The 25164-nt window shown below is 43.0% G+C and overlaps 2 protein-coding genes across 14 annotated transcripts in view; one reads left to right on the top strand and one right to left on the bottom strand.

Annotated features, from left to right (window-relative positions):
• Positions 1-4749, top strand: part of SFI1 (SFI1 centrin binding protein) — a 28548-nt gene extending 23799 nt beyond the window's left edge. For 6 of the 9 annotated variants that reach the window (XM_085076027.1, XM_085076028.1, XM_085076030.1 and 3 more), the window contains 2 exons: positions 142-244; positions 758-991. In XM_085076027.1, coding sequence (XP_084932153.1) covers positions 142-244; positions 758-865 — 211 coding nt within the window. In that variant the 3' untranslated portion in view covers positions 866-991. Of the gene's footprint in view, positions 1-141; positions 245-757; positions 992-4131 lie in introns of those variants that run through there. The other 3 variants (XR_014855350.1, XM_085076023.1, XM_085076025.1) reach the window with 3 other exon arrangements.
• PISD (phosphatidylserine decarboxylase) lies at positions 1089-25125 on the bottom strand. 5 transcript variants are annotated; one of them, XM_085076044.1, is made up of 9 exons: positions 13982-14065; positions 12587-13899; positions 9558-9967; positions 7782-7947; positions 5525-5761; positions 5266-5404; positions 4987-5133; positions 4159-4319; positions 1089-3857 (listed from the first exon to the last, which is right to left on the bottom strand). In XM_085076044.1, the coding sequence occupies exons 3-9, from the start codon at positions 9752-9754 to the stop codon at positions 3633-3635; spliced, it is 1272 nt and encodes a 423-aa protein (XP_084932170.1). In that variant the 5' UTR covers positions 9755-9967; positions 12587-13899; positions 13982-14065; the 3' UTR covers positions 1089-3632. The 5 variants fall into 5 exon arrangements, with proteins under 5 accessions (XP_084932170.1, XP_084932172.1, XP_084932171.1 ...); XM_085076046.1 differs by lacking the exons at positions 7782-7947; positions 9558-9967; positions 12587-13899; positions 13982-14065 and adding exons at positions 17938-18113; positions 21971-22065; positions 25055-25125; XM_085076045.1 differs by lacking the exons at positions 12587-13899; positions 13982-14065 and adding an exon at positions 17938-18076.
• Between the last annotated feature and the right edge of the window lie 39 nt (positions 25126-25164).

The following is a 25164-nucleotide window of genomic DNA, read 5'->3' as shown; positions in this document are numbered from 1 at the left end:
TTTTATCTTTTAAAAAATATTTTAACCATTCATTGGTTTGAGACAAAAACTGGGTCTTAATGCAAGTATCGATTGCAAGTCTAAGTTGGCTTAGACTGTTGAGCTAATTGGGATGAGACTCCTTCTAATCCATTTTATCAGGTGCTGTCAGCAGCAGGCACAGATTCTGCAGCAGTGGCTGGAAATGAGTGTGCAACCCGGAGGCCAAGATGGTGTGCAAGGAGTTCAAGAAGAATTGGGTCAGGTGTGTACACAGCATTCAAATTGAAGCTACTAAAGTGATTATCACTATGCCATGCACTTAGCCTAAAGGCTGATGGTAGCTGTGAGGAATTGTGTAGTAAGCTGTTAGTAAAATACCAAGAGAAGGGAAATTTGTAGTCAGAAGTGGGCTGAGGAGCAGAACAGGCTGTGTAGATGCATCTTCTGTTTGTTCAGAAATGTAACTCCTGCTCCAATAGACCTTTCTGAGTCTATTTCCAAGCTAATAGATCAGGCTTTTGTAGACTCAATCTTAAATTTTTTTGCCATTTTTTCATGACAATTTCCCTGTGTGCAGACTGCACCTGCACTGCTGTCAGGCCCCAGGCTCACACAGTCAGGTGTGGGTATTGTTCCTGAGTGATACAATCTGTCACTTACTGGCTCTCAAGTGGGATAATACAAAAGCTGCTGGAGCGGTTCTTGCTGTCATAAAGACTAAATGCTGTCTCTTATTATGCAAACTTCTTATTATGCCCATGCACTTCCCTTTCAGTTGCAGGTGAGGATCAACACTCTCACCAAAGCACAACTAGCAGAGAGACATCATGTGCAGACCCTGGTTGCCCGCCTGCGAGATATCCAGCTTGCCCTGGATCTGTAATGCATCTGAACCAACTGCAGGGGTAGGACTTTTTGCCCCTTTCATAGCAGGTGGAAGAGATGTATCCATTCGCTTAGCTATGTATGGCATTTATATTTGATAAATTAAAGTATTTTTGCTTTTTTTTATCATTACTGTAGCTGATCAAAACCAAACTAGAGCTACGTCTACCTCGTGCTGCACTTGCAATACTTAGTTTAGGTTATCTGTCATGCCAGAAAGATAAGCAACACAGATAAGACTCTTTATTTCAAAACGTTTGCAATTAAATGAGTTCATGTCAGTAAGTCATACACTTTGACATACAAAAATACCGTGCTACTGATACAGTTGAATTAAATGGATTCTCCATGCAGGAGAAATTCACAGCATTATCAGTACCCTCGAGGAACTTTGTTTTCACTCCCGGGGTGCATTGCTGGCCCCTGCATCACAAGCAATGTTGGTTTATTAGCTCGCTCTGCACAGTATTAAAACCATCACAAAAACAGCCACTTGCATGCTGAATCCTCTCTTCCTTCTGAGATTTTTAATAAAGCAAACATCAAGCAACCCATCCTCCGTCACTAGGCTAATAGTTACCTTCAGATACTAGGGATGATGCTGCTGAGTAGGAAGAAATTAAAGCTTAAACTTCCTTTGGCTCTGTCTGGATGTCATAGGCCCCATTGGAAAAGAGTGAAAAGATTCAATTGTCTTTTTCTCTCATCCACTAGAACAAATATGCTTTCTATTGTTAACGTGACATTGAAGTTTAATCCAAAAGGTTACTGTAACTTTATCCTCTTGGGGTTGATATTTGCCTTACTCTTTTCTCACTGTCAAAGGTTCATAAAAACTTGTATCTGGTACTATACTGCTGCAGGAGTTAACTTGCTAATGCCAAAAAGTTTAACGAGATAGGTGGCTGAGAGCCACTTCAAGCTTTCAAACTCCTCCCTGTGTAAAGTGAGGAAACACTGACTCCTGGAGCCAAATGAATTTTCTCCTGCTTGTCACCCAAACAGCCACCCTCATCTGACTCATGGCTGGGCTACATCACTTAGAGGCAGTTTATCATCCCTTCCTTCCTGATGACAAGCTAAGCATACAGGACTTGGCAAACTGGACATTTGTACAACAAAATTATATTCTATTTTCCGCAGTGTGTACAAAGAAGGGTTTCTTTAGGAGATCAGAGCTGGTCAAAGCCTGTCATCTCCTTGAAGTAGCAGAAAAGTAGCTCAAGCGAGGAAGTAGTACAAGAAATCTTTCAGAAAGCAGAAAGGCAGGTTTCATAAGCGTGTCCACTCCAACAAGCTCTGGACAGCAAAATCAGTTCTAAATGTTTTAAGTGCTGGGACTTGAAACAGTTTATTCTCAAAAAACAATCGATACATGGCTTTAAAACTCAATTCCTCTTTACTTTGGCAGTGGTTTTTGTCAGTGCCACATGCAATAGATCCAAGGTGTTAGATTTTAATTTTTCTTGATGTGAAGTCACAAAGAGGCTCTAAAATTTTACAGTGGATGAAGCTTCAGCACAAAGCTTTCAGCCCCCAGCACAGTCCTAGCATTAAGTATGAAGGCAGAGCCAGTGGGGTTTTTTTTTAATATTTTGAGTAAGATGAAATTGGTGCCAGGCAAGGGAGGGCCAGACTGGCACTGGGAAGCAACAGGGGATTTCTTCAAAGAGCCACAATATTTTAACCACAGTCAGTGCATAGGGCATTTCACTCTGTGCAATAAAAATTGGTCCTGAAGCAGCTGAAATAGTCTGTAATAGTGGAACTAATTCTTCAATAATTTAGTGACAAAGTAACAATTAAGATATATAGCAGAAAGTAAAAACATATTTTAGTTGCTATCACATCACCCAAGAAAAATACGCCTTGTGTCTTCTAACTCCTTAATCCAAGAGGTGAAGTAACTGTCTCTCATAAAGACTTTAAGGCCTGGAATAGCAAAATAAAACCATGGATTAGGAAGAGGACACAGAGCTTTGTCTGTTTAAAACAAAAAAGAAAGAAAATCGCAAGATGACAAGTTCTGTTGTCTGGAATGTAGACTCTGTTTTCAGGTTTAAAATATAGTGTAAAGTCTATTTTTAAAGGGACAATGTCAGACAAAAGAACTAAAGTTGTGTAACAGCAGAAAACTCAGGATGAGTGTTAATTATTGTACTGACTGACTCTTGCACGTTTTGCTTTGTTTGGGCCGTGAAGCTACACCAGCCAGTTTTACTGTTTGGCCCTCTGTCCATTCAGAGGCTGCCTTTATTTAAGAATTTCAGCATAGTTTCTTAGAATAAAATAAATATGAGAACATATTCTTTACTCAAGGTCTGAAAAACAGATTCTGCAGATATAAGGTACAAGGTCTGACTCAGCCTGTCAGTGTCCCTTTAAATTCAGGTAACCTCTACCTCCACACTTTCCCCTTGCACCTGCCTAGGAAGGCTTAAAAGGGACTTAGAGGCTCTAAGAACATAATTATCCTGTGGCACATTCAGGGCAGAACATGAAAGACTACAGGCACAGGGTGGGACAGAAACCACCATGCGCAACATCTTTAAAGGCAGCTGTACCCGATACATCCATGATCATTCAATTCAGTTTCTACATTCAGCAGCAGGTAAATGTAGACCAAATGCTTTCAAGTTTAACGCAGCAGTGACATCTCTTCTCCTCACCCAGGTCCTGCTGAGTGATACAAACTTGCTAAGTGAAACACTCAGTGGTGTGAAAAGAGTCCCTTTGTATAGAAAATCTTCTTGCTGAGAGAGTTTCTATAGAGAGCCCAGTGCTTCTCCAAAGCGGATTTTCTGTCCAGCTTTGAGGTTGAATTTGAAGTCCTTGGGTGCCTCGAAGATCAGTACAATCGTAGAGCCTAAGTTAAATTCCCCTAAATGTTCCCCTTTCCTCATGGGGATTCCCTCCTTGTTGTTATTGGATATGAAGCTGAAGTCATTGTAGGAACCTTTAGAGTAACTTGGACTGTTCGTGTGCAAGTCCTGTACAGAGAAGGAAGAACAGAAGGATTTACTGGAGGAATTCAGTGTTCTGTATTCATCACCACAACTGTGAACTATACATACTCAGGCATTTTTCATGCAGGAACTCACAGTTCAAAGGTGCAATAGAAATATTAAAAAAATAGTCTGTATTGGAGACAACACTGTTTAGATTAGTCTTAGAATATCAGTACTGTGAAACGCCCTAATTTCAGGGTAATAAGTTTTTGGTTTTTGTTTTTTTTTAAATTTTGTTATGCTGCATTGACACCAGAAAGGTGCCTGCTATGATCCTGCTCACCTGGTCAAAGTAGATGCGGATGGAGCCCACGTTTGTTGCTCCTACAGCTGTTAATGAGAAGAAGCCATGTTTCCAGTCACCTGTAAGGACAACCCGTTCATTGTGGCAGAACAGTTCCTTGATCCAGCGCGCAACTCCAGGATTCACAGACATCAGAGAGCCTGAAGTGAGAAAATGTTCAGGTTAGGTTGTCTGGTTTGTAGCAATATTGTAATGCCACTCAGATGGTGTTCTCAGTGTAACTGGAGCTGATCCAGTAAACAACTCATTTGTAGGAAGAGAGGCAAGTGCCAGGCAGAGCAAATGAAAGAGAAAGCTGTGATGAAAACAAAGGGGTCACAGAAGGATGTGTGTGGCAGGTCAAGCTTTCATGGTGTTTGAATCCAAATCCAAATACTTAGGTTTTTGCTAGATACCAAGAAGTAAAATAGCAAGAAGCAACATCTGGTCCCAGCTCCAGTAGTGTAAGTGTTCAGTTGCATTTTCTTTGCCAAGCACAGAGATCATACTTAAAACTACTGTTTGGTGTGATCTGCAGAACTATCTATATTTCACATGAAAATACAATAAACAGTGTTTGGGAACAAATAAGGTCAACATGCATCAATGGGTACTTCAAAGAACTGAAACAACTTGAATACAGTACCACTGTTTTCACTATTATGCGTGCTTTGCTCTGGTAAACTATACTGCTGTAAAACTCATTACTATTTGTGACAAAGCACTTTTCTACCATTATCTATCACATTACTGTAAAACTTCTGCACTTGCCCATAGCAGTGCTTCCCTCCACAGCTGCTCTGCAGTTTTCTAGGAACAGAGACCAACCTGGGAAATGCCGTCGGTGTGACACTGTCCAGTCCGTGGGTGAGTGGAAGCAGTGATAATCCCCTGGTGCAAGGTAGATTACACAGTGGTAGAGCTCATTCCCCTCCTTTGTGACCAGTTGTTTCTGAAAAGAATTACCAGGTGGGGCTGCAGAGAAAGCAGGGAAAGGAAGAGGTTAAATATATTCCTCCTGCAGTCATTTGCCATAGCCAGGTAGTCTAAGTTAGAGAACACACAAAGGGCAGAGCAGAAGAAATGCAGAACTGACACAGAACTCACCCTGACTAAAATGCATTTCCTCTGTGGAGATCCGAGGTCCCAAGAAAGATTCCAGAGAATAAGTAACTCCTTTTACTTGCTCCACTTCACAATTTTTTACCTGTCCAAAATTAAGGATCTTTCCATCAGAGGGACTAATCTGCAGCAAGAGAAGAAATGGAAGCAGAAGTTCATTAATTCCTCATGAAGCAGTGCCATTCCTGTGGGGGCTGAAGGAAGCTGGCAGCACTGGGTAAAGCCCTCCCTTCCTTTCACTCACCACACTGTGCACGCAGCAGACAGGCCGTGCTTGTGGTTTCAGCTTCCTGCGGAAGAACTCGCTGAGGTTCCTGTAGTGATGCAGATCCTCCACAGCTGCCTCCTTCATGTTCACCCCAAAGGTCCAGATGTACAGGCTGTACACAGGCTTCCGCAGCCACGTGGGCAGCTCCACCTGGTTCAGACGACCCCAGGCTCGTGAGAGCAGCCGAGTTGGGACTGACTTGTACAGGGCAACCTGAAGGGAGAATTGCAGCACGTCAGTGAGTTCTCCTCACTGATGGAGTTCTTACTTCTCCCCACAAGAGAGGAAGGATCAAACTGTTCCTGTGAACTCTTCCCTTGAATTCGTGGGTTAGATCACACACAAAGTAGCCTTTAAGGCAGCAAAAAATTAATACTGCACTTCATCCTCACTCCCTCCATTTTGTTGTGAGTATATAAGGGACAGGATGAAACTTAATATAACTATACTGAAGCCAGAATTTCTACTCTCCTGCAGGCTGAAGCTCCACATTGAAGTTAGTGGAAACTGCCCAATGTGAGGCTTACAGCAAGGAGGAGACATTGCACATATTGTAGTAGAATACTAATCAGAGAGGTTTAACATTAACAACATATAAATTTTTGTGAATAACCAAATGAAAATTGACTGGAAAATAACTTGTCAGTGTTGGATGACATGCTCTGCAAATGCATCTACTACTAAGGGTGTTTCCCACACCCTTAGTACTGCTTTAATGATACAAGTACCATCAAAGAAATGTACCTGCGAGGATGCAGCTACACCAGTATAAACTTACACCAGCATTACTCCTTTTCTCACAATGATGGGAGCCGCTAATTGCCAGAATATAAAGTGCCTTTATTTCTGTAGAAATACACCTTTGGCCTTGCACCAAAGCCCAAGTTTTAGCAAGGAAAACAAATGAAACAAGTTGGCAAGAGGTATCTGCTGTTGATGTAAGTGGACAGATGACAACATCTTTCTGTTGATAATTCCAGCAGACAACTCTTCTGGGGTTTGTGGTACTGCCTGTCAGCCAGGAAGCTCACATGGCTATGATGTAACTGGGGGGAGCTGGGGAATACAGACCAAGGGAACTTAACACTCTGAAGCCAATTTTGCAAAAGAAGTGGTCATCTGCTGACTGGCGCCGTGTTTTTGAACAGTACAGCTCAGCTACATTCAACTCGCAGCTGAAACTTTGGGTTTCTTTAGTGAGAATCATGATTTGTTCTCAACATTAATCATATCCATCATAATTAAGTCTTGCAAAACACAGCCATAAACACAAACAGAAGCACACACTGACTCCATCATATCAAATACAGCAAATTAAGATTTCACTTACAAATCACCATCCTGTGTACATACAGGGATATTTCAGAAAGGAAGTACCAACCTAATCTTACTTCAGATAAAACCTTCTACATGAACAGTACCTTAGGTTACATAAGCTGAAGTACTGAAGGAAAAAACACATTGCCATTTTGACATGCCCTATACTGTATTATAATTTCTAAAATAACTGCTGTTTTCCACCAACACAGAAAATGTACATACAATTATAAAATCACACAAATTGTCACAAGTGGTATTTCCTAGTAGCCCCTTCTCTTCAAAGGAGCCTGATTTTCAAGTTGATGGGATCCAACAGAACAGATGTTCAATGAAATAGGCTTAAGAAGGGCAATTTTGTTCCTGTTTTCAATCAAAATACTTACTTGCTTGTTGGATTCTGAAATTGCATGATTTGTGGGAAGAATTGCTATGTGCAAGGCATCCCATACACTGTTCTCAACAGTATCAGAGCAGCTATTTGTATATTATTTAGATATGCTGGACTAAAAATGCTCAATGAACTTGAGGAACAAACCCTCTCTGTGCAAAAATAACAAAAAGCAAGAGACCATTTCAATGTGACTGTGAAAAGGAATTTGCTAAGAGGTTTGGTCTTCCTTATTCTAGCCTTGATACTATGAGGTGACTGAATTCCTTGAAAACTTTGTTGACTTTCCCTGTTAGAGGACAAAGTAATTCTCTGCTCCTGAAAAAAATCACTTCTCTGTAAAGCAATTAGTCAACACAACCACTAACAGTGAAAACTAAACAGAAGCATGAACTGCACCTCTGTTTTCACACCAGTGATCACCAGGCTGTCCTGCATGAAGGAACTCTTCCCCCCAGCTGCTGCCAGCTCCTCCAGGACACACAGCTCCCAGACACGGCGCGCGAGAGACCTGCTCACACTTACCCTGCTCATAGGCCTCCATCCCACTCTGGTCAAGGGTTTAAGAGCACCGAAAGGCAGAAGGTAATAGAGAATAGTCAGAGGCCAAGAACGGAGTTTCAGAGCAGGCCTAGACATACAGCTCAGCTGGCCCAACCTTCGCCTCAGGGCCAGCTGGGGGAATTGCAACCTGAAAGATTACATACACAACATCAGAGGGTCAGGCATCTCAGCTGCAGAGCCACCAGCTTCCCACAGCTGGGGTGAGTTATTCCTGCCAAATGTTACTTCGTCATTGATACTACAAGTCTTTACTCCTTTCTTTTGATCAGTTCTTCCCATTCCCAAAACAGAAGAACAGTTTATATAAAAAAGTTCTCTGTCCAAATAATGGTGTTCACCCTCATAGGTCACATTTATGAATGACACCCTCAAAAATTAAATGGAAGACCAGTCTCACTGAGTACCCTCGTTCTGAAAAGGGAACATGTGGACAAAGCCAATACTTCTACTACTGCAAGACAATCTAGTCTCCACAGCCCAGTAATCAAATCCTCTACGTCATAACGAGCTGCATCTCTGATTTTTTTTTTTGTTACATGGATGTCCTGACTGAGAGGGATCTCATTTTGCACAAATGGCCATGGGCAGAAGTTGACCTTCTAGCTTTCAGAGGGAAAGGCTACTCAGCTTCTTAACAGAGGACAGACAGCAAGGGCCTCAGTTCAGACCCTTGCAGGAAGTCTTGATGCAAAACCCTTCAGGTCCCTATTTATTCTTTGGCTTCTACTCATGAAGAAACCACTGGCATTTCCAAGGTCCCATTATCAAATGGAAGTCTGCCTACGTGAGGGCAAACTATTCAAATGACTGACTGAACTCCTGGCTAGGAGACTGTTCCCCTGCAACCAGGACACAGCGATGTGCACACACAAACTCGAGTGGCACAGTCTGGCTGCTCCCAACAGCTCGCTCTCTCAAGGGATTCTGTGACATGACGGAGGAACTACAAAATACTGCATATGTCTTTCCAAGATGGAAAGAAGCTGAGAATTTAAGAGGAAATTTTCTTGCCAACTCCTTATTTTCAAAACTTGGATCAGAATTAAAATATCAGGCAGACAGGTACAATTGTCACCAGTTCAGGATGCAAGATGGCTTTTGGCTCAGAGATTTTTTTCTGCAGTGAAAAAACACTTCCTTCCCCTGAAGAATTAATAAATAAACAGAGAATGATCTGTGCATCATAATGCAACAAGGAAAAAAAACCCTGAGCAGATGTGCTGTCCCAGCAGAGTTAAAGCCAGCTTCTCAGCAGGAGGTAGGACTGACTCGACATGGGAATAGGAAGGGACGCTTCACATTTTCCCTCCCATCCTTACCACCCAGCAGCCTGCAAGGGCTGGTGGGCCAGGAGCCGGGTTGGGTCCCGTTCTCCCCCTCCTGCTGCTCTCCCCCCCTTCACTGCAGTCGCTCCTGGACCAATCCCTGCAGAGCTGCATCGCTCTGGAGCCCTCGGGCTTCTCACTGCCTTGGCCTGGTTTCAGAGCGGCCCCTCAACTAATTTTTCCACTCTCCTAGTGATAGAGAGTAGAAGGGAAAGGAATGAAAGCCTCCCCATTCCCCTTGTCATGGAACAGCATACCCTTCTCTGCCAATTGCAATGCATAAGGAGCTTTATAGTAATTAGGCCAAACAAAAGCTTCGCAGATGGCTCCCGCTCCTTCTGCCCAGAAACCCTCCCAGCCTCCCTCCCGCTTCAGTCACCATTCCTGCAAAGCAGAAAATACTGAACAGTACCTGAAACGAGTTCTCCTACTTGGTGTCCCACCGGCAGAGCCAGCCGGGCCTGGACTCTCCAGCTGTGGGTGCTGGTCCCCGGCACAGCTGCTGCTGCCGCCGTTCCCTGAACGCAGCCTCCGGACATGAATTTTAACTTTGCGGAGGTTGTAGCAAGAGGGTGGAGGGTTAGATAAAGCTTTGTAGCATCTCACCATTTCCCTGTGTGGAGCTCTGGTCCCTGCAGGGTGTTTGACTGACACATCGTCAGGGTGATGGCTGTTGCAAGGCTCAGTCTTTTTTCCTCTACCTCTCCTTTGCTTGCTCCGACAGAGGAGAGAGGACACGGCGTCAGTTCCTAAATCCCCCGCTGGTTTGTCTCTGGATTCCCTCTCTGTTTCCCACTTGAATCTCTGCTACGAGGGTTGCAGCTATTGCAAACAAACAGGCATTGTGTCACATTTCAACATCCCACTACAAAGCCGACTCTGCACACGATAAAAATGAGCTGTCCATATGAGCAGTCCTTGTTTCTTGCTAGTCCAGGTGGCCATTGAAACCCAACTCCCCAAAAAACACCCTGCAGTCCGTCCCAGGCTGCTGGGCTGCGATGCACTAGTGAGAGGAGCAGCCAGCTGGCCTTGCACACCTCATTCCAGCGCCAGCCTGAATGCGAGGCTGGGAGGAGGAGTGGGGCGGAGAGGAGGAGGAGATAACTCCCAGCTTCAATTCTGCAGTGCAGCAGCTGCCACTAAAGACTTCTGGACTGCTGGGCACCAAAAATCCTTTCCTGCTCTTAGTGCCCAGCTTGGAAAGAAGAAAACAGAAAGGAAAGGAGCATCTATTTTACAACCGTGGCCAGACACAAACATCCATGTCCTGAAGTCTCCTTCCATCTCAAAACACTAATTTAGGGGAACAGGTAATGGACATTCTTCTACGAATAACCAAATACATACAAAGTGAGCCAGTTTTAGGGCCAGCTTGAGAGCTGGGTATAAAAGAAGTGTTATCTGTCTATTACGTGACTTTCAGTACTGTCACAATTTTTGTGTCTGGTAGAAGTAAAATATAAAACAGGAATGAAGGAAACTGTTTTGTTTTTTAAAGACCAAAGGATGCAGCACTTCTATCTGAGCATTCTAAATGTACGTAGAGAAATCTCCCTCTTTAACCCTACGGAACACACCTCAAACATAGATTTTCTGCATCTCCTGTGACTGGATTTAGATTGTTAAAGGAACCCTGGTTCAAAAAGTGGAAGTCAGATAGCTACATGTCACCTCAAGATTAAATCAAATAGTTAGAACAGTTTCAGGGCTGACTCTCTAGTGGCTCCATTTCACTTCTGCTTTCTGCTAAACCTGGGTTGAAAACAAAGAAACCCCTCCTTGTTTCCAAAGCTTTCTAAGCACCATGAAAACTGTGTGCCCAACAGAGTAGATCAAAAAGAGCACTGCTGATCTGATTGAGGGAAAAGGTTGTATTGTAATAAGGATAAGGCCAGGAGTGGGAGGACCAGCACAAAAAGCTAGAATTAACTAGCTAATGGCATCCAAGTCAGGCCTCAAAGAAAAAATATGCAAACGGTAATTGTGTATTTTAATTGGCCTTCAACTCCCAATATTACAGATACTCTCCAGAGACACCTCTGGAGATCCTGCTTTAGAGTATTTCTTTCAGGAAGAGAACTTCTATATGGTGTTCTGTGTGTCAGAAATTTCTAAGACCTGTGTGCTTGTTGTTTAATCTGAATTTTAAAAATTGCGTATTTTAAAAAAATCCAGCTAATTGAAAGAAGGCTAATTTAAGATCAGCTGAAAGCAGTGAAAACATTCTGTTTCCTCCCTGAGCCTTGCACCAACTCTTTTTGTTTTCCTATTTAAATATAATTTAGTCTTTCTCTGGCTGGCACAAGAAACTCCTACACAACAAAAATGAAGCCATCTGTATAGTAAATGCTGAAAGCAGTAAGCCAAAATCCTAGCAAAATTCAAAGAAAAGCAACAAGGAGCACAGGGGAGCTACTTCTCGATTCACAGAGAACATCAGAAATTACCACCAGTAAATACTTAATTTTAAACAGCAACAAGCTAAATCGACAACATTGTTTCAATAGACATTTTGTCAGGCCAAGACAAAATTATTTTTCACACTGAACAGGTGTGTTCACAGACCTGTGGGAAGTGAGTTCGTTTGGCACTGGTGGAGCTGGGTAAGAACCCTGCTCCCCATCCCACCTCCTCCTGTGCAACCTTCACCCTTGCACGACTTTGCAGAGAGACAACAGAGCAAACACAAGTCTTATCTACATTTGCTTCAGTGCTCTTCCCTTCAGGATAAGGGAGGTAACAAGCTCTTCCAGTAAAACTCTATTTTATCCCTCAAAACACTTTTAAGGAATTAGTGTATTCTAGATTGAATAAGCTTGCTTCTATAAAAGCATGGAACCAGCTAAACAGCTGACCTGCTCCCTAAAAAACCCCAGACACTGAAATGTTCTACAGCCTGATGCTGTGGGTAGTACCACCTTTCAGTCCAAAACAAAAAAATGTGGGGCAAGCAAGATTCCTCTCCGGGAAGGAAAAATACTGGTGTTAAAAGCTTTTTTCCCTTCATGTCTTAAAAAAAACTGAGCTCAGCCAAGCAAAATGTTTCTCTTAAGTTCTGTTCTACTAGCCTCATTACATTCACCAGGATGCTAATACCTGATTCCTGCTTAGATGCTGACATACATGTCAAGTTGCCGTCCCTGCTGTGGCTGCCCCAGAAGCAATTCCTACAGTGTAAGAAGTTCCTACAATGTAAGAAGGCTGAAATGAAAAATCCACCCTCAGTTTACCTGCTTTCCATGGAGAAAGGAACAAGAACTGCTCATCAAACAGCTCATTACAGAGGAAATCATGTAATAGCATCTCAACAGCTGGACCTCTTGGGATGTGGGCGGTGCCCAAAGCCTGTGTCATCATCAGCTTAGACAAAAATCTTAAAATTTTTGGTTTGTAGGGGTTTAACACCAATACTAAAGTTCCCCACCTGTCTGAACTCACCCAGAATCCACGCTGGGCAAATAAAGCAGCAGTTATCAATCCATAGAGAATTATCTCACAGAGAACTGGTCATCTGCCAGCTATGCAATACTCTTATGCTCTGTCAGCTCAAGTAAACGTCAAATCCAGTGACCTCACGTAATTACTTATCAGGTAGTTAACTATTCAAGTTATTCTCTCAAGTTTTAAAAAGAAAGACTAATACACAACTGAACTCCAAACCTGCAGCCTTGGTTTTAAACCATAGGCATGAATCATTAGGCTTGGAATGTGCTGGTCAGTGCTCAAAGCCCTCTGGTCACATTTTCTACATCTGGTAACAGAACTACTGTTTAAAAAAATGCACCGAATGCATCCCAGGGCTGTACTCAAGTGCCAGCAAAAACACGGTCTTTCAATCAGGGGAGACGTGCTCGGTGACCGTTTGTTAACGGCCCCGTTCCTTTCCCAGCAGTAACTGTTGAATGTCAGACACGTCATCCCTGCTCCCACCCAGCCTTCTCCGCAGGCAGCCCGGCACGAGGAACACTGGATGCTCCACACCAAGGCAGGAGCTCCTGAACTCCGCGAGCACAACAGAACTGCCCAGATGCTGCTGGGAAACCTGAGCGCACGCTGAGCGTCTGCCAAGGCGGCGGGATTGCTGGGCAGCGCCTTCGCTCCCGGCTCTACCGGGAGGAGTTGGCCAACGGGACCGCTGGATGGCCAGCGATGGCTCAGGAAACGTACCACGCTCAGCTGCATCCAGCCTTAATGCCTGAAATTCTTTACTTCCCATTTGAAAAAGCCTTCCTATACATTTTCTCTTAGTGTATTAGCAGGGGGGAAAAAGTAGTATTTTAGGATGGCCATAGACGACTGGATTATTTTTGAAACTTAAATCTGAATTCTGTGCAAAAAGCCTGTTACACGGTCTCAAAGATCTCTTCTGTGAAGCAGGGAGATAAAGCTTTATTTACTTTACAAAGTGACATGAAATTTGATGGCACCCTTTTCATACTTTGTAGTAACAATTTCCAATTAATGGTTTAAAACAACACTCCCCAGTACAAACCCCTACTATTCCCTCATTATTTGAGCTTAAGATATCGGTAAAGCAAACTCTCAACTACATAAAGGATCTCTAAAGGAAGCCCAAGCTGCGTTACGTCCTCCCCACAGACCCGGCGGAAGCTGCGCAAAGGCTGCGGCGGCTCCTCATCCCCCTGCCCGCCCCGCGGGACTCTGGACTGCGATAAGGCTGGTCCAAGAGACTCATTCTGTTTAAATCCACTCAGGAATTACTCATGAGAGAGTCGACTTTGGAACATCACCTGTAATTTCCAGCAAGGCAGAGTGAATCACTCCTTGGCCGCCAGCCCTCACACATCTGCCCTGTGGTCCAGCAGCCCTTACCTGATGCCCCGGGAAGTCTCCTTCGTCCCGGCTTTTTGCCTTCAATCGCCGAAATACGACTCCGACCCTTCCTTTCAAAGCAGTTTTCAGACACGTGAACAAAGTTCAGCGGACCGCGAACCCCCTCATGGCGCCGCAGAGCCATCCCGCCCCCGGGGCCCCTTCTCCGGCCGGGCAGGGGAGCGGCTGGCGGCCACCCCCACTTTCCCCCGGCAGCTCCCCACCTACCTGCCGGCGGTGGCACCCGAGCCCCGCTTCCCGTCCCGCTCCCGCCCGCTGCGCTGCCGGCCCGTCCTCGCCTTAAGGAAGCGGCGCGGGGCCGACGGCACTGCCCCGCCTCGCCTCCAGCCACTGGCGCTGCTCGGCGGCTCCTTCCCGCAGGGCCCCGGCCCCTTCGGAGGAGGGGCCAGGGCAGCAAGAACCAAAAGGAAGAGAGACTGGAGCGCACTACAATACAGCGACAGCGATGTCTTGCCCGGCGGCGGCCCGCGGGACAAGGGGCTGCCCTGGGAGGGTCGGGCGCTCCTGGGGATCAGCGCTTAGCTTCCCAAAGAGCCGCTGGCCCGGACAATGGGAAAAGAGACTTGTCGGGGAACAAGGCACGGGAGCGGATGCTGTGCATCGCACAGCTTCCCGGAGACAGCTTCCCACCGCGTGTCCTGGTGCGGTAACACAATCCCACACAGGCACTGGCAGCCAAAGCAGGAAAGCGTGCTGCAGTCTCATAAATTGCTTCCGAAACACACAGATAAACTGCTCCATAATCCCAGCAAGATGCTCAGGAAGTTGCACGAGATAGAACAGACTCATCTAGTCAAAAAGCCTTCCCACTGGTCAGATTAAAAAAAAAAAAAAAAAAAAATCACAAACCCAGACTGATTTTGCTTGGTTCAGTTTTCCAGGAGAGCCGAGTGTCAGTAAAACATCCACACCATCGCACCCCTTACACAATTTGATGCTGCTGAAATGTCAATGCTTTAAACATTTTCTGGCCATCTTTGTTGTGTACTTTGGACCACTTTATAGGGATTTTGAAAATAACCGCATATTATTGTATGCTACAATAAAACTCTAAGCATCAGAACCTGGGAGCAAGAATGATGAATGAGAGGCTAACCAACTGGAGATTATGTTTCATTCTTCCAAAGTTGGAGTAAAAAAAAAAAAAAGGTGATATTCTTCCATCATTAGCTCTTTCCTGAACTTGATACACACCTCTTACCACAATACTAAATGTCTCCTCTGGGCCAAGAAAAACACCTTCTGTATTGTACTGCCAAAAGAGCTCCAGTATCTTCTGTTACATAAATATGAGCACTTTCTGACATCAGTAGGAAAGGCTGTGTTGTTCTTACTTCGGAGAATCCAGATCCTAAATCTGTGCTCAAGCACTTCCCTGATGAATTAGGCTGTTTTTTAAAACTGGCCTGTGACAATAAGCTGCAGTTTAAACACTGCAGCTCACTTACAGAGACGTTTAGTGTGCTTTTCCTGGCACAAGTCACTCCAACAAACACTGCTCTTCCCTAACACAGAACAGAACAAACTATGGGAGCAAAGGACACCTACAAATTCCTCTCTCTCAAAATTCTTGTTCATCTGGCCAATCTCTTCCTTCAAACTCCCCCTCTGGCCAAGGTTTCCCACTGTAATTCTTTGATCCTGTATCAACAGTGCCTCAGTGCCCAGGTAACAAGAAGCAAAATGCTTCTAGTTAGCATATGAATGGCATGCCATGCATACAGATTCCAGCCAGGAAATGTTCTGTGACAGCAAGGATTTGGAACAATAAGCTTCCATGCATCTGATAAACATCTACCTGTCTCCGTCCAAGCCCTCTGCTTTACCTCATCTAATTAAATGAAAGCTGATCCCCATTGGTATTCACAGTAGGAGACACTAAGGCGTTAATCAGCTCAAGCTATTAGCGACAGAATGTCTCTGAGAAAATTACAGAAAGAAAAGGTCTGTGCTAAAGAAACAATAGTTCTGTCTTTCCCTGAGGAGAAACTTAAGGGACACTTGACTTGAGCCAGATTAATTTCCCTCCCCATTCTTTTATTAAGCTTAAGCAAAACAAAACCACAGAGAAATGTACTGACTCTAATTCACTCAAAAATGATGCACACCTCAGTGAGGATCTCAGTGTGTACCTCAGGGAGAGGTACAGGGAGAGCTTCCCTGCCTGCTCAACAGGGTGAGAATTACCCATTTAATATCTGTCTTCTGCTCAGAAGCAGGGGAATCTGCCTCACGCACAGCTGGCAGGTGGAAGATGGTCCACATTCCCACAGGAACATGAGGCTGGTACCATGGAATCAGCACTTCAGAGCAGCAGGCTCAGCAGTGAGGGCATGTGCACCAGTTTCTTGTTCTATATCACTCTTTCAAAGCCCATTCAATCACAATTGGTCTCTCTCTGCCTATGCAAAGGCTTATTCTGCCCTAAAAACAAGACAACACCCCCTTCCAAACTCCTAAGTGTGTGCCCAGTGATGCAAAAACCAGAATAATGGAAAATGATAGGTCAGCAAAAAAAACCACTCCACTTTACAATAAAAAGGAACAACGCAGCTCTTATTTTTCTTGAATCCTCCATTGTTTGGAATATTTCCTGCAATGTCTGAACACAGTTTCTCTTTTTTCTCATAACTATTGTGATTCCCCTCCCTCCCACAGAAGCATTCAACAGAACTTAAACACATCAGGAAGGACTAGGACATCTTGTTAGTGTCTCCTACCAGGATCTGCTGCATTTGGGGCCCTGCGTTATCAGTTTGAAATTCTTTGTGTGTTTCCTCACTGTAAAAACCAAATCCTTTAGAGCTGTTTCATCAAAAGCAATACTCTTTGCTTCACCAAATAAAAACAAACCAGCATATCAGTACAATGAAAGAATGCAAATTCAAGAAGAGAATTACCCAATTTCATACCAGAAAGTATGAACAATAACAAAAGAATATGTGTTTTCAAGTATCAAAACTGAATTGACATTGCCTTGTTAAATAAATACTCCATGGACACTTACCAGTTTGGTTTTTTTTAAATCAGAACTCATTTGAAACAAACTTCAGCCGGAAAAGAATATACAGAAGACAGATTTACAGACAGATTCCTCAGGAGCTATCATAGCTTAAGCTGTTAGCATCTGGACTGTCTGGATCATATCTGATTTGGGTCACTGGTGAAAATGAATTTAGGGATTCCAGCATAGTCCCCCCACAGGCATGTGGCCAAATCACTCACACACCAGCAGTGAGCTCAGGAATGCAAAGAAACCAGGATGCCAAAGGTCACACTGAAGCATCTCCTACACAACCTTACAATCCTAGAATTTTTAACTCCTTGCCTTCAGAAGTGACACTGAAGCAGACACTCACCTGGCTGTTCGGAAGAACACCACATACACTCTAAACTGTCCAACACGGAGTTGTACAATATACTGAATACTTCAAAGGCTGTAATACAGCAGTTATAGGAAGTCATGAAGTATTTCTTATTTCAATGCTGCAATGGGTATTTCACCTTGAATCTGATACACACGCACTGCAATTCCACAATAATTTCTCAACTCCTTGGAATCCAAAAAGAAAAGGCAAAAATCCCTCAGGATCAACAGGGATTACAGACCTAAGTGTTACCTATGAAAAAAGGTCTTCTTGTATATTCACACAGGAAACAGGTACATTTTTATTAACCAGGTGTTAGTTCCATCTCAGCTTTCTTGTGAAGCACAATATGGTGTCAGCCACACTAAAAGATGAAGGAGTTGCTGGCAGTTCCTAATGTATCATAACTTCAGCCAAAATGAGTTACTGAAGTGACAGAAACTTTATTCTGTGAGTTGTCAAGAACATGTTGTCAGTAGAGACAAATTAAAGATTCCTGTGTTGAAATGGAAGCAAAGGAGCTTTGCATCAAACATGGCAGAAGTAAAATTGCCTCAAGTTTCTTACCTCCCATTCACTTGCAAGCTTCACAGGCACTTCTATGCCCCTCTTCTCCAGCTGTTCCAACTTGTAATCCTCATATTTTCTGTATCCTGCATATCCTCCACCTGTAGCTACCAGAACATGGAAGGGCCGCAGGCGGAAGACTTGCCCCACCGGAGCAGTGTGAAGCTTCTTCCTGTCTGTAACAGAACAAATCCCAGACTTCAGAAAAGAGAACAGCTACACAGCAAAGGAAAAACAATTCTGTGCAGTGAGGGATGTGAGCTTGGGTGATGAAAATGTGGTTAGAAAATAAATCTGACACAGAAGGTATGTACAGGTGCTCCTGAGTACTCCACTTATTGCAATTTACCAAGTTACTGAAACTCAGTTGACCAACACTAACTGGTCATCTGTGGTTTTAACCTCATTCCTCTCCCTGCCACCCCACATGCTTCCAACATTCTTCTCCCCAAAAGATATATACAAATTGTGCTCCCTGAAAGCTTAATGGAGAAATACATAAAATTAGTGTCTGATAGTGCTATCATACTTTCTAACTGTAAGAATGTTGGTACTATGTGGAATAATCAGTTGCAGGGGAACAATGTGTACTGCTGTGAAGCTTCCTGCTTCTCAGTCATTAAAGCTTTCACTTCAGTTAGAGAATCCCCAAATTGTACAGTTAACTGGAAGAGGGAAGGAAATTATGACCTGCTTTAGTGTAGGTTTGGTAAAGAGGAAAACAGGCACATTTCTGCTGTAATACAAGTCACCTCATGAAAAAAGAGACATGAAGAGTTAAATCTTTTTTACTGTGTAACTACCAAGCTCCTCCTGCTTACTCCAGCCTTGCAGTCCCTGTGAGATACAAGGACATGGTGTGGTCACTAAGCAACAGACCAAGCACAGGGCAGGCACAGCCCTGGGAGTATTTCCCTTCCAAAATCTTCAGAGAAAACAAATCTGTCCAGGGCTAAACCAGTATTAGACTGAGCTGCTCCTGTCTGTTTTCCAGTCAGAAGTTCTCAGCAATGAGTACAAATCAGAAAATGACAGAAATTGCCCAGAGGAACCAATTCTTGATATTGATTGCCGTCATTTCCACCACAATCATTAACTTGGATGTGCCAGAATCAAATGCACTTTATCTTGCTCCATCAAAGTCAGGCTTCTTAGGGTTTGACTATGAAAGGATGCATTAGCAAGCAAAAGAATTCAATCAACACCAACTCTATTTCTAGGCACACATAAAGACAAAGCACAATTGTTTCACAGTAGGGAGGGCTTTAGTTCTAAGGACTTGAGTTTATTAGAAGCATTCAGCCATGATGCTGCAAAAACATGGCCAATAGAAGAAATTCTTGTCCACACTTCGTTTTATCAAAATAGAATTTTTTTAAATTTCTACGCTTGTGATTTAAAATGTTGCATAAATGATACATCCTAAGTGCATCATAGAACAAAACCAGCTTTGTTCCTACTTTAAATAAAAAGTATTTTCTTTTCTGGGGAAAAAAACAAACTCTATAAACAAACAAGGCAGCAACTACAGTTACAGTTAAGATTCTAAAAACTATTCTTTCCTAAAGAACAATCCTCAGTAAAGGAGAGCAATCATTTAGAACAGCTGAATGTTTAAAAAGACAGACTTGAGTTTACAAAGACTCTACAACCTTTCAACTTTGCATCACTATTTCAACAGAAATGTCTGTACACAGACCAGTAGGGCTACTCTTTAGCCTTAAAGCCTTTAACTCCCTTCCACCACATCTTTGGTTCTAAGTTAGCAAAGCTGCTCAGCTATTTCAGCAGTTTCACAAATTCCCAAACCAAAACCCTCACAGTGGGAACAGCTCTTTCTGGTTTGGATCGAGGGACAAGCAGTTTCTGCTTCAAGAGCCTCTGTTGATTACACCCATGTGAACATTTCTCTTCCTGTAATAGTGACCAAACAATGTGGTGCTCCACAAGCCACAGCACATGCAATTTAAATTTTTGATAAATGAAGAGTTGACTTTTCCCCATCTCCAGAATTAATAAAACAGCACTTCTGTAACTGGTCTCCAAAAACATGATCACTGCAAAAGCATCCAACATGCCACTGTTAAGCTTTTTTGCCCTGACAAAATAAAATTCAACACCTTTTAGACACAAATGGAATTCATACAAGGTTACAAATTCTAAGACAAGAACGCTAGTTACTGATTCTGGCAACACATCCAGGTTTAGGCAGCTGGCACTGCTTAGATTTCAGCTGAACATCGTGTTCTCTAATGATGCTACTGCTGCTCCCTGGAAAGCAGCATGAGAATGTGTGGAAAGCTCATACCTTGGCACAAGAACCACTAGAAACAAGCCCAGAACAAGATGAAAAAGGTGCAGGACTGTTAATGTACTAACAACATTTTTAGATACTACCCTAAATCTGAAGCCCTCACAGATAAGCCAACCTATTCCAGAATTCTTTTAAACACTGAGTATATTCAGCAAATGAGATTAAAAGGTTGTAACAGTTTCCTTCTCTGGAACAGATGAAAAAGACACATTCCCTCAGAAACGCTGGAAAATGCAAAATGAGAAAGGAAACTGCATAATGGTAGGAGTGCTCTAGTTTATGCAGTCAGATGCAGTAATAGAAATGCTGCTTCATTATTCTGACCAAATTAAAAATTTCTTCTAGGACATGACACAAACAGAGGAGGCCATTATAAGGGATAGAGATAAAATTAAAGAAGAGTGATCTATCCTTTCTAAAGACATCATGTGCAAGTCATCTAGATTTAAATCCAAATCAGAATCTGAAATATCAATTAGAATTAGAAAATGACAGGCTAAAAAGTTGACTTGATCAAAACTCAAAGCTGATTTTGACTAACATGACCTTTTCTTCCACGTGATCAACAACTTTGCATTATGTGTCTCAGCTTTCAAGACTTTTTTTCTGTAATAACTTTGATTTATAGACAACAAAGAGCTGCTGTTTCTATTCATCTGTGTAAGCATATTTTTCAATAATGAAATATCCATATATGATATGCCAGACAAAGCATTTGGACAGGCAAGTTAACCCAAAGAAATGGTTATAGAAAATGGGACCAATAGCTCAGCTGGCAAGGAAACCAAAATTGAAGACTGCTTTAGTTGTGATACTAATATGACAATGCATATGCTACAAGTTTACAAACAAATATCCCGTAAAATAAACAATAATATTTGATCTTCACAGTATTTCCCAGCTACAGAAACTCCAAATGCGAGTACCATTTTAACCAAGTCTTAAACATTTCATGTAAACCAACTCTGATTTCCTGATCTATTAAAATTACAGATACAGATTGAAATAGAAAAGGATGTTTATAACTTTTCTTTCTTACAGGGCTGTTAAACTTATGAAATCTGAATTTCTCAGACTTTTCAAGGTGAATAGCTGATGAGAGCTGCTCTACAAAGCAGGTAATATGGTTGAATATTCTAAATATGCATTAAATTTGATGTTGCCCTTCTCAGTCAGTCACTTCAGTAGTTTGTGTGGAAAATACACAAACTATTGTTCATCAAGTTCATTTAAGCAGGTTTTTTAAAATGTAAAAACACTGTTCTAACATTAATCGCTCTGGTAAATTACATTGTGTTTTTAGAAAAGTAATTTTTGATCAGCAGACTCCTGAGAAAACAAACTAATGTGCAGAAATTAATTAAGAAAAATAAACCTATGGCTAATGGGTTTTAATTTGCTCTACAGGAATCATCTTCACTAGAAAAAAATTCAGATGTTTTGAAAAGTTTGAAAGCAACAATCAATAACAGCTCATAATGTATCTTACAAAAAAGGTAACTATACCTCTTTTACTATGTGGAAAACATAACACCAAAGAAGTAAAATATAATTTGCAAGCTTGTATCTATGGATATGCCAGGAATTGGTCTTTGATGCTGGACTCCCACTCCTGCTTTCATTTCAAGAAATTCATCTTCCCCAGTATGAGACCACAATTTGCCTAACTTTGAGTAATCATGAATTTAAAAGCAGTGGTAAATACAAACCATCACTTACCACTGAAAAATGTCCTAGAAGGAGGCTGCTTCCACAGGACTCCAGCTCTAACACAGAGGTTCTTATGTACCAGCAAGTTACAGCTGCACAGCAAACTGCAAATACAATAAACAAGAAGTGTCTGCTTAAGTACAAATTCTTAATAATGCAAATGTCAGCCGTTCAGTGTAGTGACAATCTAATATTTAGCAGCTGAATAACAGAGGGAAAAGTCTCCTCAAATTATCATAAAATTTCTACTGAGCCTAGTCTCTTGTGGTCCACTTCTTGCCTAAACAAATTGAAAAACCTGACAATCCAACTGTTCCTACAGATATTTATTTAATGATGCATCTTTATCTTTTCTTTTTATTGACAAATACTGACATGTTCCTTTTAGGCTTAATTCTGTTGTAACAGTGATACTTTCCTGAGCATTGCAAATGCTGATCTTGCCAACAGGCCTTTACAGGCAACTATTTATGTTGTAAGCATGTACTGTCTTGGCCTGTTTGAAATTCTAAAATGCAAATGGAGTGGTAAATTTTATAATGATTGTTTAGTGCTTGGGATTGTTCCATCTCCATTGGGGTGCCACAACTGTGTCACTTAAGAACCTCCTACAACAGCAACTATCTAGAGAGACACTTAGGATTTGGTTCATGTAGCTTTTACCTTACCATCCTGGTAGGGAAGAGGATTACATAGAAAAGTTTTGAATTCTGGGAAGAAGTTATGGCACTCATTAGACCAAGTGGTGTAGCTGAAAAAGTAAAAAGGCTGCCAGGCACAGCAGCTCTTCTTTAGAATTTACCTTACCACTGTGTTCACTGGTGAACTGCAGTGAGAGTGGTTCTGCCCCTCTGAATATACATAAAATAGACTTGGAAGTGGCCAATATAGAGAAAAGGTTCAACTAGGACTTTTCATGTGTTTAATATATAATATTTAATTTCATGTTTGTAATAAGTCAGACAAAAAGACATCCAGTTGTACAAAAACTGTTCCAAGACTGTAAATAAGCATGTTTAAACAAGTATTTGACTGTGGCCTGGCAACATCCTGCTGTCAGGCAGGATCACAGGGAGCAGAGGGACAGTGTTCACATCCCAACAGGCTCAGGCCCTTGGGAAGAACCAGATCTTTGTGCAACCTGCTCATTCCCGGGAGGCAATGCCTCAGCTGGAATGTCTTCATCTGCCCTCTGGCCTTTCATCTGCTCTTGATCAGATACAGGCCAAGATACAATTACTTCAGTAGCTTACAAGCTATTGCATCACTTGGGGCCATTCAATCCCAGGAAGTGATTATTAAGAATTTAAAGACTTAATTTCATGTCTCTACTGAGTTACATATTGATATGATCCCTTTATTTCAAAGAATAATCTACAAATAGCAGATTTCTTGTCTAGAACTCACATCATTATATCAGCACTCACTTACTAACTATGCTTTAACATTAGCCAAGGACCAACTGCTATAGTTTTCACTTATGCCCATAGCAACAGTGTCAGAATTTCTCACTCTGCCCTTCAGCTTCAGTGTCTCTACTAAATCCCTTTATTAACACGAATGTGACAGGACAGACCCTCCCCAATCCCCAGATTCCTGTAACCAGGTGCTAAACATGCCACACTGCTGCATCATCTCCCAGAATATTACTTCCTTGGCAAGATGGAAAAAGCATTCCCACTGCTGCAGAACCTGTTATGTTTTACAGAGCAACATGTTGTAATTTGTCATGAACAACGAGGTCACCTGACGCTCTTGGGTCATACACCAGACCTACATTAATTTGTGGACTTACGAGGCCTGTTTTACAAGACATTAAAACACTCAGAATAAAAGGAGCACTTGCTCATCAGTACGCTGGGAGCCTGTGGGCTACTTCTAAGGGATTAATCAAGTTAGTGTTTGACTTAAATTTACAAGAAGAGTCCTCGAACCCTAAAAAGTAATGGAGAAAAAAATTATTAAAACTTAGCTGCAGCCTAAAGCATTAGTATTTGAGTAATTTATTAGCCTTCCTACATAACAGTCTATTAAAAATGCACAGTCAGAACAGAACAAATTGTGTTGGCTTCACAGGAGCATCCAGGAGCTGTTCATGCTGCTGAGGCAGGGCTGGGCACACCAGGACTTGGTACCTCCTCAGACAGATAAACATAGTGAAAGGACACAACATCTAACCCTAAGCTCTTACCAAAATTGTTTCTGGTGTCCAACATTGGAAAATCAGTCTCCATTTTACTCTGAAATCTGTCTAAAAACAGGTAAAGATGACAAGACTAAACTGTCTCACCTTCCCCTGGCAGCCTGACCTTGATGGGCACAAATACATGTGGCTGTATTGACCTCCTGCCTCTCCCACCCGACTGCAGGTTGATGGAGAAGGAACTGCCAAGGAATTCCATGTTAACTTCAGCCCTTCTGTGTCTTCAGCCATCTCTGGACAAGAAATAACACTCCACTGCCAGCACTGAGGCCAGAGGTAACAGCACACTGTGCACAAGGTGTTTTCTCGAGGTTTTGAGAGAGAAGGGGGAATAAGGGGACTGTGTGTTCTTTCTAAGAATACAACTAAGAACTGTGGCCTAGAAACAGTATTCTTTAATCTGTTTTGCTGCTATGAAAAGCACACCCTGTAAGAGGATCTCTCCTGTAGAGGAATGTCGGTGCCCGGCCAGGTGCTTCTCCTGACAGCCATCCTCCCCCGGCACTGCATAACCCGAGGGGCTGTAGCTGCCCCCACCTACCCATTTCTACTCGGGACTCACACACTGACAGCTACAGATCGCCAAACCCACTTCAAACTGTACAAGGCCACGCGCTTCTCGCTCTTAAAATACGCCAACCCCTTATCGTCCTTTCCAGCTTGGAGAAGGAGGGCAAGGCTCCTCGCACATGCCAAGGGCAGGGCCAAGGCTGCACACACAACCGCGCTCAGCCCGGTAGGGAAACGTCAGCGAGTGAACGGGGAGAGAAGGGGACGGCTGCGGCCCCCGGCCCGGCTCCACCTCCCGCGGGGTGCCGGCTGTCAGACAGGGCTGCCGGAGCCAGACAATGACAATGGCAGTGACAGCCCCAGCCCCGCTGTGCCCGTACCTGCTCCGCGCCGCGGCCGCCGCCATCTTCCCACGCCGCCGCCGCCGCGTCCTCTGCCGCGTCCCGCGCGGGGGCGGGAACAGCGCGGGGGGGCGGGGCCAGGGCGGGGC

This window comes from Lichenostomus cassidix, chromosome 15 (genome assembly GCF_008360975.1).
Source record: "Lichenostomus cassidix isolate B80296 chromosome 15, HeHo_3.0, whole genome shotgun sequence".
NCBI lineage: Eukaryota > Metazoa > Chordata > Aves > Passeriformes > Meliphagidae > Lichenostomus > Lichenostomus cassidix.
The sequence above is the reverse complement of the archived record's forward strand: the minus strand, read 5'-3'. Positions and strand labels throughout refer to the sequence as shown.

Bases quoted from the DNA above. Each gene is read 5' to 3' on its own strand.
- PISD (XM_085076045.1), bottom strand. From the start codon at position 9,754: ATGGTGAGATGCTACAAAGCTTTATCTAACCCTCCACCCTCTTGCTAC. The intron at 7,948-9,557 runs GTACTGTTCAGT...GTAATCTTTCAG, and splicing joins AGTAGGAGAACTCGTTTCAG to GTTGCAATTCCCCCAGCTGG. The intron at 4,320-4,986 runs GTTGGTCTCTGT...TTCTCACTTCAG, and splicing joins ACACCGACGGCATTTCCCAG to GCTCTCTGATGTCTGTGAAT.